Genomic DNA, 17403 nt, shown 5'->3' with positions numbered 1-17403 from the left:
ACCCCCGCACCTTTCAAGCACTCCTCCAACATTTTTTTTTTACTTTGATAATGTGCAAGAAGGCCCTGTGTGCCTAAGTTTCGTCCCACCTCTGCTTGGGGTTGCGAAGACACTTCCAGGTCCTGTGACTCTGCCTTCCAATCGCCCACTGCTGCCTTAACGTTTACTTCTTCGCTTATTATTGTAAAGATTGCTTTACAGCTACTATTTAAAAAGCAATTAATTTGCAAAGCACTGGTCTGCCCAACACCAGAAATAAAGCCAGATAGTGTGTTTTATTTGTCTTTATTATACAAAACAAATTGACATTAGATGCCACAACAGTAGCATAAGCACCCCCCCCCCCCCCATTCAGTTATTACAATAAAATACTCTCGCAACCTACCGACGGTCAAGCTAGAGAGTGGATTGGTTTTTTTCTTGTTACAGTTGTCATTACTTCAAACTCCTAGTGTAAAACTTACAAAAAGCACAACCTCTCACGTGAAAGCCACCTCTATAGCTTACCATAATCCTACTGTTAACAGTCCTTTATTTGTTTTTGCGTTATAAATTATGGGAACATATTTTTTGTTTTTTACTTCTGGGAATGCAAGCAGCCATATAAAGAATTATATCAAGCTCGTTTTCAGCCCAATTTGCCTCTTAAAGGCCACATTTCCTGAGAATGGTTTATGAGGCAGCCAATTGGCCCGTTTACAAAGCTCTCGGCCACCCTACAATGGCCTCCAAAAATGTGGCTTTAAAGCCCGACCCAGAAACAGCATGCAGTCATTGGGCTCAGTTCTCTAAAACGTTTCCATTATCAGCTATTTAAAGAAACACGGACTAAAAAGGAAAAAGACCATCAGGTTCTCAGTAGACAATCCTGTTTGCAAGGCTTTCAGTGAAAACTTCAGAACTTGGATTTAGAACACCACTCATTTATTTGTAACTGATAATTCCAAATAAAAAAAAAATATGAGCGCTTTAAGAAGGAACACAGTTTAAGGAAATCTATAACGTCTGTTCTTACGCTTTGAATAGGCCAATTAAAAGTGCATCGAACTCATGGGGATTCACCAATTCTTTAAATAATAAAAAAAAGATATTCAGAAAACTAGCACACCTCAGTGTGAATGTGAATAGTTTTTTTTCCAACAGAAGAGCTCTATGGAATCAATGTATTAATGTTTTCTCTAACATTTGAGCTAAATTATTCACGAGTGAAGAAGTAAAGAAAAACACCTGGCTTGAGGTTATCTGACTGTCAAATAAAAATATAACAAAAACAATACTGATAGATGGAAATAAAAACGAATAAATCAAGGCTAGCAAGTTCTGCTGACGTTGCTATCACTGATGCGCCAACTTGAACTCCCATTATCAGCCCTGCACATCTTCACAGTGGTAAAAAAAAAAATACCAACAAATAATAAATGTCTACAAAAATAAACTAAACCTGTAGGTATCCAAATTATATCATGGGGACAAAGGGAAGGCAAACCAGGCTCAGCTCTACTACAGTCTCTTCAGGAGTAGTCCTCTTAATTTCACAAACGTTTAGCTTCAAGATCACAATATTCCACACTCACTTCGCCCTTTGGGACAGGAAAGTGTTTTTTTTCGTCTCTGCAACTGTACAAAATGTTCTTGATTTTTGGAGACAACGCCCTCTGCAGACAGACATGCCCAGCAAACCTCCGCACCCTTGAAGATTTGAAACCAAACAAACAGGAGGTACTAAAATACACTGACTGCGGCTCAAACAAAGCCTTTATTCTTTATAAATATGTATTTCCTAAACAACTGCAAGTCATATCGATAGTTTAGGAAATAGTCAGATGATTTCCAGTTAACTCACCACTTCCACTCAAAGTTTACACAACAGGAACCTGCAGTTGTATAGGTCAGAACTAGTTATGACCCTTCTCTACTGCTAAGAAAAGGCTCTAAACATAATTTGGGGGGAAATTAGAGAGGACTGCTGTCCCAACATGTTAGAAGGAAATAAAATACCCATATTGAAAATACAATTGAGTCTAGGTACTGTAAATCAATAATCACTCACTTCATATAGAGTGCAACAAAGGGATTTGTTAGACAGATTACCAAAAAATGGATGAATGGGCAATGGCAAATTATCAAATTCGGTATTTTTAAAAAATAATTTTTTTTTAATATTTGCGTGATTGTGAGTGACCTAGCCAATTGATCACTGAAGGATGGATGGTGTTTATAGAAGCTGCCGTAACCCTGTGCAAGACTTGCATATGGTTTATGGCACTCACTGCCAATGCCATTTACTTTGCCATTATTTCACTCACTCATCCATCCATACCTCACCCATTCTCTCAGATATCCATTTACACTGCTATCATTTCAACCTTCAACCCATGTCCCTATCTTTTCACCTACACATTCACCTATCCTTTCACCCACTCATCGATCCAGCCATCATTCCCGCACTCACCCATCCTTTTTCCCAACCATCTTTTCTCCCTCTCACCCATCCTTTCGCCCACTCATGCATCCAACTCTCTATCCTTCTCTCCTTTTTCTATCAACCAGCCTTTCTTTCTTCCTTCCTTCCTTTTAGTATTGATAGTGATCTTTCATATGTCAGGTTGTACATTAGACAGGCCCATAATGCTGAGCAACCAGCTTCATTTCAGGAAAGTTATTAACACTTGGATGTTGAGATCTGGGAAGGGGAAATAATCTGGGCTTTACAGCGCCCTCGGGCTATTTTGATTTCACGTATAACATAGTGAGTGCACTTATCCATCCTCATAAGTATCAGGGTACACTTGATTTAAGTGTTTATTGTATTTTTACACGTTCTTTCCTCCGCATTTGATTTAAGCTATTAGCCACCTTTTTCTAGAGTGGTCTATATATATATATATTTTCTCTGTTACTCGCTAGTGCATCAATATGACCATTCACGACCTCAAGCATTATGCATTAGTACAATCATTTGAGTTTGTGTTGCGTCAGCAACAGAAAGTTTTGGTTAAAAAATAAATTGTATTTCCCATCCCAAGTTTTTATCTCCCCAGTTGTACCTAGCAGTTTAAATTAGATATTTAGTACCCTACATTCGCCAATAGAAACGAAATTAAAGGAAAGCCTGATAACGTGAACAATTGCTCCGGAACAGAAACAGCCATAGCGGATTTTGTGGTAAAACGCATTATTGTTAATAAACTGCCTGAAAGCATCTGTGTTTTCATAGCTCTAAGTAAGCACGGCCTCGTGTGAAGTGATTTTTAAATATGCGAGTTGCCAAAGGGTTAAAACACAGTTCAGATCCCTCAATAAAGGCATGCAGAGATGCTGGAGGTGAAGCGACTTTGGAGACACCATGATCAGAAAAATAACGTCATGCTTGGGTGTGTAGACGCGCTACGTTAAAAGCTCTACAAAATGTAACTCTTTCTGTTTCCTGAGCTGTTCCCTACGTGAGTTCGCCAACAAAAAACGGGGAAATATCCTAATGTCTCATTTCAGAAGCTTTATCCAAGATCTGCATGAATACAATTAGTTTTTTCTAAAATGAGTTCCCGACTAAAAATAGAATGCAATCTTTCTTGATACGCTAGATTTTTTAATGAGCATAGGTAACATGGCAAAGGGTGCGTTTCACAGGTCGTCTCCCAACAGCGATCTAGCGCGAACAAACCCTCATTTGCTAATTGCTGGATAACATTTCAGGACCATTGCTCTTGTAGAGATTTGATTAATCTCGGGCCTGTGAAATGTAAATCCATGCAGGTTAAAACAACCAGTGAAGACATTATCCTTTCCCCTGTGAAGTGCGGGTTAATGGCTGAATTCAATATTTTATTTTGAAATCCTAGTGCATGTTGGGTGAACGGAGGCAGTTAATCCTTTTTCTTCTCGGGAAGCGGTTTGTCTTCCTGCGTGTCTTCTTCATCCGATGGTTCGGCGGAGCTTCCTCGGTTTTCCTCCTCCTCCTCCTCGGGTTCCTCTTCGCTGCCCTCGTCTGTCATTTCCTGCTCCCCAATCTCCTCCTTCTTCGTCACCTCAATGCGGTCCTCGGTGTCGGCGGTGCAGATTCCGTAACACATGATGCTGATGACACCTAGCGGCAGACCGAAGAGGAAGCAGCCCAGTAGCGGCGAGCTCTTGAAAACGGACTGTCGAAAAGAGAACACAGAGATTAACAGACCTATATAGCGCTGCTGCTTTACAAAAAGGCGCTTTTAACAAGCGGCGATCTTTAACAAAACAACGTATTCATCATTTATTCTCACTAATACTTTCAGTTGTTACCATGGCACCAAAGACGCAATGTTACAGGTTCGTGAGAGTTTATGTATATAAAAAAAATAAAAAAACAGACTGTTTCTGTGGTTGCGATGCTAATCCACAATTAAAAAAAAAGCAATAGGTCAAAACTATGAGATCACATTTGGGTGCAAAAGAAAAGGACAACATCATTGCATTGCACACTCATGACACGTGGGGGCGTGTGGGCATTTATAGTTTGATCGATTGGAAGCAATCAAGTAAATGGGTAGCCCTCCTGTCCGGCCAAGGTTCTTCCGCTCTATACAGAGTTAGGAGAGCGCTGGGTTTCGCACAACGGAGCGAACCTCGGTAGCCTCCGCCATTGGAAAACTCTTACCAAGTGAGCAGTCAGAAAATGAACTACCTCCCCCACAACCTCTAACCCCCTGAATTTGAACCATAGTTCTACTGGCGCCAAGCAAGTGAACCTGAACCCCCACCGAAGAGCTCCATCCAAGCATCTATCCATTCATACTTTCACCCCTCATCCACATTTCACCTTTCTATTCTCTTCCATTCATTCTATCATTCAGTCTTTCACCATTCAACCAAACACCCATTCTATCAATTTATTCATTCATTTACACAGTAATCATCTATGTATGCATTCTTCTTTACACCCATACATCCTCTATGTCTTACCCATTCATCATTAGCTAGGGATGTGCATGGAGCTCCGCTCCTCTGGCAGAGCTAACAGAGTTTTTGGAAATCAGTTAGTACAAAAATTCTGCTAGTCCCGCCAGCGGAGCAGAGCTCACCTAGTGCGTACTGCAGCCCAGTTATGGTCTGTACAGCACAAGGGAAGACAGTCTGAGCCTGTGCTGTGCAGCTCATAACTGGGCTGCAGTGCACACCGGAGCAGAGGCCAGAGGGAGGCAGCAGCTGCAGACTCCTCGTCATCAGACGAGGAGGACCCCCTGGAAGACCCAGGTAAGTCCTTGTCTCTTTTTTCATTATTTGTGCCCCAACAAGGACTGAAATGGCAGCTTTTGGTGCCTGCGGCCCTGGCCTGAATTCATCTATCCATCCTCTCAAATTTCCATTTACTTTACCATGTTTTCACCCATCCTCCCCTTCACTCATCCACACAGATATCCATTTACACTGCCAACCTTTCATCTACCAATTAATTCTGTCAGATTTCCACTTTATTTTTTCATCCACCCATCTCCCCATCTTTTCACCTAATGATCCACTCATCCTTTTATCTGCCACCCATCCTTTCACCCACTCGTCCATCCATTCTTACGTCCACTCTTGCATCCAACTATCCTTCTTTCCCTTTTCTATCAACCTTTATTTCTTTCCGCGTTAATTATGATCTTTTATATGTCAAGATGCAAATAATACTGGCTCATAAAGAAACCCCTCCACGCTGTAGATGTTAAAGTGTGGGGTTCATGACTACACTGGCTGTTAGGTTATGGTGAGGTTTGCCCTGCCCAATTTATGACAGGGGGAGCATCACTACTACATTTCCCTGTTCCTGACTGCCATGCAACGGACAGCAGCAACGGGCAGGGAAATTGCTCAATGGCACCTATTTGCAGACAGAAAAGTTAATGTGTTTTAGGGTCACTGATTTTTTTAAAATCCAAGAATAAACAGGCAGGGATTTCCAAATATGGCAGGTGGCGCTGTTACAAAGGAGCAGAGATGGCCCGGCAGGCCGTCAACCAAAACTGTAAATCAGGCCTAGAGTCACCTGGAGGTCTAGGTTTAGAGGTTCTTTGTAGAAAATTTAAGTAAGGTTTTCCTTAAACACAGAATGGTCTGAAAATGCTGTGTTGCTTAAAACGGAGTATATTCTATTGAAGGGCACCGAGGGCATTACAAATTTAAAGGCTATTTATACTGTTAAGGAAATGTGCCCACCAGAATAAAATAAACAAAATGAGAAATAAAAGTAATTATATGGGTCATGTGCAACCTGGCATTGGGACGATTTTTCTTGTCTGAGAACTGTTATCATGCATTAATGCACATCACAAAGACACTGCGTTTGAAGCTGGATCCAACTGCATATCCATTTGATAAGCAACCTAGTATACTGCTAAAGAACAGGTTACTTACCTTCAGTAACTTTATCTGTGGTCGAGACTCCAAGTTCGTAGCACCACACTGGATTCAGAAACTCTCCAGAAGATGTAGCTCCCCTGCAAGCCAAGGTGGAGCCATGAAAGGTTTGGCCTCACTCTTCTAGACAGATGTAGGGTGCATTGGGGCACACTTGTCGCCGGCTGATGAAGTATGGTCAGACACAATGCCGCACAGGCAGACATGAAGATCTGATAAGGAAGTCATCATACTTTTCTTGCAAGATTTAATGCATGAAACCTTAGAAAGCAACTCGCGGCCCGAGGCATACAAAAAGGAAGGGAGGAATTAAATTAAAAATTAAAAAATTAAAAAACAAAACCACTCACCTCTGCCGCCTCTACATGCAATCTTCCTGCTCCTCTGCAGGCACAGGCTCCCAGCCTGCCCCGTGCCAATCCTGATGCTGCTTAGAGCAGTGACAGAATTGGCTGGGAGCGCTCAGCCAGGGCGTTCCCAGGTAGACTGGGAACCTGTGCAGGCTCTCTCCAGCCCAGCAACACAGTTGAGAGAGCCTGCACAGGTTCCCACTTCGCATGTGTGTTTGGCTGGCCCGAGACAGCCGGCCAAACACACTTGCGCATTGAGGGGGAGGTGTTCTGCACTCTCCCTCACCCCCTATGCTCCGCCCCTTTCCCCAAAAAAACAATAATAAGCATAGTTTATTATCGTTTTTTGGTAAAAGGTTTGCAGCTCTCACTGCTGGCAGGGGCAACCTCAACTAATAAATTATTTCAGAAAATAAGTTTTTAAAAAATAGGAAAAAGTTAGAGCACTGTGGTGCTTACGCTGGAATCATCACATATGGTGGTGGTGGTTCAGAGCTGCTGGACAGCCTGGTTGTGCAGAGGAGCAACTGCGCTCTAAGAGTTCCTGGATCCAGCCTTGTGCTTCAGATGCTCAAAGGGTGAGGAGTCTGGGAAGAGGTATCCATCAGAAGTGACTAAGTACTTACATTTATGATCCAGTGAATTTAGTTCACATAACTGTCCACTAAAAAAATAAAAACGTTGTGTGGTAAGTAAAAACAGCAGAAGCGTAGACTTATCCACCAGAGATTTAAAAGAAGGAAATCTGCTCTAGTACGATTGCTTCTACTGTGGGAGCAGACTTAACTCAGAAGTCACAAGGAGGCAAAGAATTGGAAATCTAAGACAGTTATATATTTCTTTGACCATTCAAATGAGCGAACACTGATGCAAATATCCCATAAGAGCAAAGGGTCTACGTGCATTTAATTGAAATATATGCATTTACACAAGTAACCTTTTGGTCTCTTCACCCAGAAAATATTTGTCATTGTGGACAAATTTTAACACATCCAAAAATAAGGAGGGGTGCTTCATTCTCTTTCCCCCCACGTAAAGGCACCTGTACCTCTCACGAGATAAACTTTGCATGCATTGCCCCAATAGCAAATTACAAAAAAGAGATGCATTTGTGGGCTTTTACCTACTTTTGGCACGTACATTTAATTTTGAACAATTTATAAAATGATTGGTACGTAGCCTTCTTCACAGGGCTGAGGGACCCCCCTCCCACAAAGATTTGCAGTCTATCTTTCGTTGAAAAGACAATGTAAAGGAGCATGCACAGGATTTTGTGACCAATTCTGGAGCAAGGTACGGTCCAGGAAACACTAAGGCTGGGCACTTCCATATGCACAATGTGTCTACCAGGAGTTATACTGCACAGCAAAGAGTTTTATGGGGGACCTGTGTATCTATCTGACAACCTACAGTTCAATCAATATCTACTGGGTCATGAAGGAATTGATGGATTACAGTCCTCCGGAATGTTTCTCAAGGCAGCCAAGTGGATGATATGGCACAACTCCCAGTCCCAATCCCATGCATTCAATACCAGTTGAAATGAATGTGCCAGAAGTCTGGTCAGCTTGTTCCATCCAAAGATCAGCTTATATGCAGGAGGACAAAAAACCAAAGCAAATACTAAAGTGAAGCACCAGGCCTAAGTGGGGTGCAAGCTCTGACACCCCATAGATGTTTTAGATCGGCAGAAAAAATCCATGGGGTACAGTGTCAGGAAAGGAAAGGTTTATCTGGAGCCTCTAAGATGTTAAATGCAATACTTTATCTGGAAAACAGACAGTCCTAGCACATGGTGAGTCTCCAGGAACATGCCTCAACTTTGGAGGGGCTAAGAAAGGGAGAAAATCTGCCTTTCCCTTTTTGAAAATCCAGTTATCCAACTAACGACAGGCATAACTACTTTTGAAACAGGGCTGAGCTGTCACTTCTCCAGCAACATAGATAACTGGCTTAATGTACTTGTATTCAAATAAGAAAGCCAAGGAAGTCTAGGAACATAATCCAAAGTTAGGCAATCTAATACAATCGATTTAGTAAAGCGTGTTTGCTCTTTCGACCATATGGTATGCCATAGCAGTAAAGGTTTTAGTAAAATCAAATCCTCCAGGTACAGTAAGCCTACCTCCTTAGGAACTGACAAACACAATGCTGAGGTAGGTAGACAATAAACGTCTGACATTTTTTCCCTCAATCTGGAGGGAATTGCTGGAGGTATAACACCATAACCCAGCCCCATATACAGTTGCAGGCACTCCTTTAGTCTTCTACATCTCAACCATCTCCTTCATAGGGCAGGTACCCAATTTTGTTGCAAACCTAAATACCCGATGACAACACCTACTCAGCTTTGATTTAACATTTAGCATCTGTTGTCTCCACATGCCATTACTTGCAAATAGAATTCCCAAATAGCAAAAAGGAGTCAACTCCAGAAACTGGTGAATCATTAATGAAGAAAGATCTGTACTTTGGTGGCTTAGTGCCACATATTATTATGTTTTAGTTGTATTCATCACCATTTTCCTTGACGTCATAAACTCACCAAATACACTTATCCACTTCTGCAGTCCTATTGGGTTCCTAGATAACAACACCGCGTCATCGGCATATAACACTGGAATAGGGCGCTTGGGGCATCAGCATACACAGCCTGCAGGATTTTATCTACTCAATTAATGAAGAGCAAAACCAGTAGAGGAGCGAAAACGCAGCGTTGTCTAATATCTCTCCCAACCGAAAAGGCTGGTGAGAATTTGCCCTTGGGACCAAATCGCACTTTTGAGGATAGGTTCTCATTGAGACATCACAAAAAATAAATGATCTCCCTTGGTGCACCAAGAGAGGTCAAAGTTACCCACAAAATGGAGTTGTCAATCAAATCAAACACACTGCTAACATCAACAAAACAGAGATAAAGAGATCCTGGCTTGGCCGTTGTACATTTCCTTATTAACAGGTTCAAATCTACACAATGTTCGACTGTGCTGAGACCCTTCCTGCATCGGAATGTATAGAATTATCTGCACCCACTTCTCAAGTCTCTTTAAGAGGATCCTACTCATTAATTTGACAGAGGAGTCTAACAGAGAAATAAGCCAGGGTCAGATTTGTCAACTTAAAAAAAATAAAAAAATAAAATGATGCAATTATTGATACCGCCCATGATGGAGGAATCTTATATTCAGCCACCTCATTAAAGACCGTAACTAAAATAGGGCCCCAAAAATCCCTAGCCACTATATAAGCATCAACAGGTAATCCACCCCGGCCAGTTGCACTAACCTGCAAGGCAGAAAAAAAAAACTTTGCAAACAGTAATGCCTAGGGGAGCAGAATTTTGAAGTGAAAGGCCCTTGCTCACAAACTGACTACGTGACTCCTGGTCCGGTTTGAAAACATCTGAAAAAATGGGCTACCCTTCCTTCACAAGAGACATAACAGGTAAATCTGGAAGTTCATCATGCTTCAAAAAAAGGGGCATTTATTGTATCCCAAAATAGCTTTGCTTCCTTCATATCAGCAGTCTGTTTTAATTCATCCCAGGTCTCCTCCTGTAGAAACGTCTTTCTGTCTGCCAGGGCCTGCTTATAGGATGTACTAAGTATTCTAGTAGCCACTAGGTCCCTTGGGGAAGTATGCAGGGCCTTTTTCAAAAGCTGAAAGGGCCGAGTACATGAATGATCAAACCAACCACAATTTCCAACGTTGGTGGTTTCCGGAGCCCTCATCAATATGGAATTCTTATGGCACATAATCAAAACTAGACAGCACTACTACATGGCCCACGACTTACCCAGACAAAGATTAACCTCTGGCAAGTTTTGGGTTACTATTTTTCGTAAAGTACTATTGGGTTCGACTCCTAACCATGTAATCCTTATCCCATTAGACCTGACTGGAGAAATATTTCCAGTTGTAACCGATGCCTCCTTATGATTGACCCTAAAGAACAGAAGTAACATACTAAGATTATGGTCACTAATGACATTGGGGTACCAACCAAATCACGTTCAAAAGAGGAAATCAAAATGTAGTCAATAACAGAATTAGCATTTCTACCAGTAAAAGCTGGAACCTGCACTCCATTTGGGCCCCGTTTAAAATCCAGCATAACAAGATCACGTTTATGTATAACCATATGCAGGGCATTCCCATAACCATTGTGACAGAAGTACGTAATACCATCCTCAAGCAAATTGGAGTAACCACATATTTCACTTGCCGAGAGGGTACATTGTTGTATATTAAAATCTCCAGCCCATAGCAGCACAAGTTTGAATGCTTGAACACATGTTAAAGGCATTCCCATTATCATCGTGACAGAAGTGCTTAATACCGTCCTCAACCAAATTGGAGTAACCACATATTTCTCTTGCTGAGAGGGGGCATTGCTGTATGTTAAAATCTCCAGCCCATATCGGCACAAATTTTGAACAAAAGGAAGGTTTCCAGACCTGAATTGAGGGCCTGGACTACTTTGCTACATAAACTGTCCAATACATTGTTGTAAAAATTGACCAGCACCACATCCAGACCCCCCTTTAATACTAACCACAAAAATATTGCATGGGGACCAACAGTAGCAAACATTTTAACAATAATAGGGAGCTCATTAGGTATGAAATCCTGGATTCCCACCTAACGCCTGCCCCGCTTGGGACCGTACAGCCCCCAAAAAACAGGAGGAGTAACCATCCACATGGCTTGGGTTCACACACCACATTTCCTGTATAAAAATGAAGTCAATATCTCTAATAATATGAAGCCAGTCAGGTGCTCCCAACTTATTCTGAATCCCACAGACATTCCATGTGGCAAATGTCAGTACATCGTTGGTTTCATTCTGATATATACTCCAAGAGGATTCCATGCATGGCAGTATATTAGGCCTGCTAAGATCCTCCCCAATATTATCATGTGCCCCACTGTCCCCAGTCACAGAGCCACCGGAACCAGAACTTGATGGCAAGTTAGATTGCAACAAAACTATGGCACCCTTGGTAAAAGAAACCTCTTTGTTCTCATTTAATTCCCAACAACAATAACAAGAGGAAGGGCCATCATTAGGCACAAGTTTATCGTTATCTTCCAAGGAGCGTACACCTGAAACCTTTTGGTGGCGGCTAAAGGCAAAGTTTGTCTGGGATTCCTAAAGTTAATAAAAATGCAATCCCCAGTTGGGTTTTTCTTCATGGACCAATCCAATCTACTCTTCTAACCATCTGGATTTGGTTGGATCTATTAACGGGGGAGTTAGAATTCACATTAAGCCAATTAACAACTTTATTTTTTAACGCTTAAAAAGATTCGCCAGTGCCTGGTGTCAAAGGTGGAACATTTACCAAAACCGCTACATAGGGAATACAAGCCAGTGGCAAGTGAACTGATACACAGTTACTAGTTATTTTCATATTGTTACTCCCAGAAGAGTTTAAAGGTGATAGCATTGGCTTATTAATTAGCCGGGTTGCACAACTGGCTTAGCACTAGCCTTAGGCATTATGGATGATGTCAAAGGGCGGGCACCTGATTTTACTTTAGAATTATGCAAAATTTCGATGGTAATGGCTCCCGGAGGAACTGGCTCCTTGTTAGAAATGGGGTCTTTGTTTGGCAGTCAGGTTACCCCCTGTCCAAGCAAAGACCCTCACTCTAGTCAGGGTAAAAGAGAATCACCCTCAGCTAACCCCTGCGTACCCCCTTGCTAGCTTGGCACGAGCAGTAGGCTTAACTTCAGAGTCCTAGGTGTAAAGTATTTGTACCAACACACACAGTAACTTAATGAAAACACTACAAAATGACAACACAGGTTTAGAACAATAGAGAATATTTATCTACACAAAACAAGACCAAAATGACAAAATTTCACGATACACAAGTCAAGTTATCAATTAAAAAGCAAAGAGTCTTCATGTAGTTTTAAACATACACTAACACTGTTAGTGTGAAAATGTACCTTGGGTGCGTCAAAAATATCCCCGTGCGGCCGAGTACTTCAAAAAGGGCTTGCGATGCGTTGATTTCACTCACAAGTGAGACCTTGCATCGGTTCTCCTTTTGTCGGGTCGGTCGTGCCATTTCTTCTCTCTGCAGGAGAGCGATGCGTTGATCTGGTCAGCATTCTCTGGTCGGGCAGGCCTTGCGTTGTTTTTACACACCCAGCGGTACTTGCGTCGGAAATCCAGCCACGCGATGATCCGAAAACCAAGAAGCGCGGGTTGCGATCTCACCAGCCTCCATGAGCGATGCTGCGTGTCGTTTCTCCAGCTCCGTGTGTCGATTCTTAGGTCGCGTTACAGGTGAGCGTCGATTTTACAGCCGCAAAGCCGATGGCGCATCAATTTCCCAGCCGCAGATCGGAGTCGCGTCGATCTTTTCCCCGCACGGTGTTCTGTGCATGGATTTCCTCCTCTTAGGCTGCCAGCTTCTCCTTTCAGGGTCCCAGGAACTGGAAGGACACCACTTGGTAGAGTAGGAGTCTCTCCAGAGACTCCAGGTGCTGGCAGAGAGAAGTCTTTGCTGTCCCTGAGACTTCGAACAACAGGAGGCAAGCTCTAAATCTTCACAAGATGGAAGGCACACAAAGTCCAGTCTTTGCCCTCTTACTTTGGCAGAAGCAGCAACTGCAGGATAGCTCCTCAAAGCACAGTCACAGGCAGGGCAGCTCTTCTTCCTCAGCTCTTCAGCTCTTCTCCAGGCAGAGGTCCCCCTAGGTTTCCCAAAGGGTTTCTAAAAGTCTGTGGTTTTGGGTGGCCTTCTTATACCTAATTTCTCCTTTGAAGTAGGCCTACTTCAATGCAAAGTCTCTCTTGAATGTGAAATCCTGCCTTGCCCAGGCCAGGTCCCAGGCACTCACCAGGGGGTTGGAGACTGCATTGTGTGAGGGCAGGCACAACCCTTTCAGGTGTAAGTGATCACTCCTCCCCTCCCTTCTAGCACAGATGGCTCATCAGGAAATGAGAACTACACCACAGCTCCCTTTGTGTCACTGTCTAGTGTGAAGTGCAACCAGCCCAACTATCAAACTGACGCAGACAGGAAATCCACAAACAGGCATAGTCACAGAAATAGTATAGGCAAGAAAATGCTCACTTTCTGAAAGTGGCATTTTCAAATGCACAATCTTAAAATCAACTTAACTAGAAGATGTATTTTTAAATTGTGAGCTCAGAGACCCCAAACTCCACATGTCCATCCGCTACCAAAGGGAATCTACACTTTAATCAGATTTAAAGGTAGCCCCCACGTTAACCTATGAGAGGTTTAGGCCTGGCAAGTGGTGCACTTGCCAAGTCGAATTTACAGTTTAAATCTGCACACACAGACATTGCAGTGGCAGGTCTGAGACATGATTACAGAGCTACTTATGTTGGTGGCACAACCAGTGCTGCAGGCCCACAGTAGCATTTGATTTACAGGCCCTGTGCACTTCTAGTGCACTATACTAGGGACATACTAATAAATCAAATATGCCAATCATGGATAAGCCAATTACATACACATTTTGTAAAGGAGCACTTGTACTTTAGCACTGGTTAGCAGTGGTAAAGTGTCTAGAGTAACAAAAACAGCCAAATCAGAGTCCAGCACACATCAACAACTTGGGAAACAGAGGCAAAAAGTTAAGGGAGACCACGCCAAAGATGAAGTCTAACACTCATTTATAATAGATACACGACCAGCATTATTAGCAAGAAAATTCAACTGATCCTGGCCCGACACAGATAATGACTGAGGTGGACAATCCTTCAATAGGCCCAGAAGGCAACTGGGATGTAGGGGCCAGAGCAGCAGTAGGAGACAAACTTTTTTCTGCATTTGCTATTTCCTTATTAAGGGCACCCACTGTTTTCCTTCTAAAGCCATCAAGAGTAGTGTCTCTCTCTTTTACGGGGAGTGGACCTTTTCTTTTTCCCATAATTAATACATCCAAATGTCGTCAGTCTCTTAAGAATAATGGAACACAAAATAAACAGTACCTCAGATTGTCTCTCTGGAAGAGCATCCTGCACAGGAGGCACTGATGCTTGAAGTTATGCACCTTCTGCTGCGGTGGTGACCTTGGCAGCCCGTCCCCAGGCTAGGTGGGTAATGAAGTCAAGGCCCCCTGGTTGCTGGTATGTGTGCACTGGGCACAGATCCTTGGAATTATGTACCTCCTCGTGCAGTGGTGACCTTGGCGGCCCGTCCCCAGGCAAGGTGGGTAATGAAGTCGAGGCCCCCTGGTTGCTGGTATGCATGCACTGTGCAGTGGGCACAGATCCTTGGAATTATGTACCTCCTAGTGCAGTGGTGACCCTGGCGGCCCGTCCCCAGGCAAGATGGGTAATGAAGTCAAGGCCCCAGTCACAGGTATGCACGTCCCCAAACTCTTCTTAATTATGAGGCACCTCAAGCAAAACAACTGGCAGCCCCAGAATACAAATGAAAACAACCAAAAAGCACACAAGTTCACCAATCCCAGTACTCAGTTCTATAAATCTTATCAAGCACACAAAGTGTAAAACCACAGAGAGGACCCAATGAAAGTATGTGAACATTTTTGGTTAAGTCAAATAAATGAAGACTGACTTGTGGGGTTTCACAGAAAGCTAGGAAGCTGCTCTTCTGTACCCATAGTAAGCCTCACCTACACTTGAATCTAGTCTGATTTCTGTAAGCTAATCCACCTAGCACCAGCAGTGTGCAATCATGTGGTGATTACTATCTTGTGTGGCATCTCATTTTGGTTTGATTAAAGTATTTATCTTTTTACTAAAAGAAAAGCAGTGGGTAAGTCAATTACTTGTTGTGCCTTTGTGCCTGCTGTTTGCCTCTTTTAGATTCAAGTCTTTACCCTCACTTACCTCCCTAAGAAGCCTTTGACTGCTCACCCTCAATACAGTGAATGTTAAGTGCGCAAAGGGTGTAATTGTATAGCTTTTTATCAGTGATGCTTTGTCACAACATGGGCAGACTTCCAAGTGGTTGTGCTACAGATTTTAGTTGACAAAATGTTCTGCAAGAAGGCTGTGGGAGCTGCTTTCTTCCTGGTGAAAGAGTGTTGGGTTTCAGAGGCAGAGATTTGTTTGACATTTGGTATAAGAAGATGCAAGCTACTATCTACTGCAAAGACTGAGGGAGCTATTCCAAAGGTAGCTTAAGTGTAAGTAATTCACACATGCATTTTACTCATACTGTTAAGTAACTTTTCTACTTTGAGCTGGTCACAAAAGCAGAGTGCAAAATTAATCAAAAACATACAAACAGGGTGTGGAACCATCTTTACCGTGCATTACTAATGTCAAAAAGAAACAGTAATAAGTCCAGTATCACACATAGCCAATCACTGATACAGCAACATCCTCCCATAGAATATCATGAAGGTAGGGACTTAAAATAAAACCCCATAGGAACTAATGTTAAATTAATTTAAATACCTAAATTGTCCTTGCAATAGTGTTTCCAGGCAGTGCTTGCCCCTTTGTCTTTTCCTGACAGCATATTCACAAATGGGGAAGAGGGCATTAAAGGCAGTGAGAAGCTAAGCGGGAGCCTGAAGTTAGGAATTTTGGACTCCAGAGTGAGTCAGATTAGTATGTGTAGAGTTTTGTTTTGCTGCAACATTAAAGTACTTCTCTTTTCTTTAGGCACACACTGTGCTAGACATTAAATTGTGTCTGTTGGTTGAATATTGACTTCTGAGTCTTTGTCTCCCATGCTAGCTCCCAGAGGAGCCTTAGACTGCTTGCCCTTGCTAACCTAAAACTGAAGTGTGAAGAAGTGTACTTGGCCCAGTTTACAGAGCCATAAAAGGATGGGTCCCTAGTTACAAGAGGCAAACAACCACAACCACCATGTCTGTAACCCAGTAACCCCTGACTACCCTGTGCCCCCCCTCCCCCAATATGGCCTAACATTACTGAAATACCTCTGGAAGAAAAAAGTGCACTGCCTCTACTGCCATTCATTTGGAAAATGTCTAAGGTACAGACCTGAGAAGAAAAAGCAGCAACACATACTAGTAATGAATATTTCCCACTAAAAACAAAGCAACCTCCTGTGTTTCTTTGCTATAAGGATGTGAAAATACACACACTTTCTGCTGATCTATTGAGCTCATCCAGTCCACTTTCCTGCAATGAGGAAACATCTGATAAAGCACTAACATGCAAACGTTTTCCATTTGATCCATTTGTAGCCAAAAAGAAAGTCTAAGATGGGTCTCAAGTCTGCCTTTGGATGTTTCTTTGTTATGAGGAAGTATCTTGAATAAATGTTTTCCTCTATGAAGGCTTGGGACAAATTCTACTATTCTCTTCCTAAATAGCAAGGGTATCACTTTGCACACTTCGGCTCAGGGGCATTTTGATAGAGATGGCGGTGGAATTCTAGGAGGTGGGGTTTTGAAATGACTTCATCACTCTCGTACAATACAGAGCAGCCACTTGTTGATTAAAATGTTTTGCCACTCTTAAAGATGTTGAGCCATATCTTCCCTCACCAGAATAGAGTATGAAGAGGTGGGGACATGGGAGTCACTGACCTGTATTTTCTGATGGAAAACCACATGAATTTATTGACTGATAATGACTATCAGACTTGGACCATAGAGTTTCATCTCTGATGTACTAATACCACTTTGTTGTTGCTGTTGATGGTTTGGCCAAAAAGGGGATTGTACTTTCTTTCGTAA

General features: G+C 42.5%; 1 protein-coding gene across 1 annotated transcript in view; it reads right to left on the bottom strand.

The window, feature by feature from the left end:
- Positions 1-269: 269 nt before the first annotated feature.
- TMX3 (thioredoxin related transmembrane protein 3) overlaps positions 270-17403 on the bottom strand; it is a 312747-nt gene continuing 295613 nt past the window's right edge. Inside the window, exon 16 of the mRNA XM_069219902.1 lies at positions 270-4142. Within this exon, the coding sequence (XP_069076003.1) occupies positions 3867-4142 (276 nt within the window). The 3' untranslated portion in view covers positions 270-3866. The remainder of the gene's footprint in view (positions 4143-17403) is intronic.

This window comes from Pleurodeles waltl, chromosome 2_2 (genome assembly GCF_031143425.1).
Source record: "Pleurodeles waltl isolate 20211129_DDA chromosome 2_2, aPleWal1.hap1.20221129, whole genome shotgun sequence".
Lineage (NCBI taxonomy): Eukaryota > Metazoa > Chordata > Amphibia > Caudata > Salamandridae > Pleurodeles > Pleurodeles waltl.
Note: the sequence above shows the minus strand (reverse complement) of the source record. Positions and strands in the feature narration are given on the sequence as shown.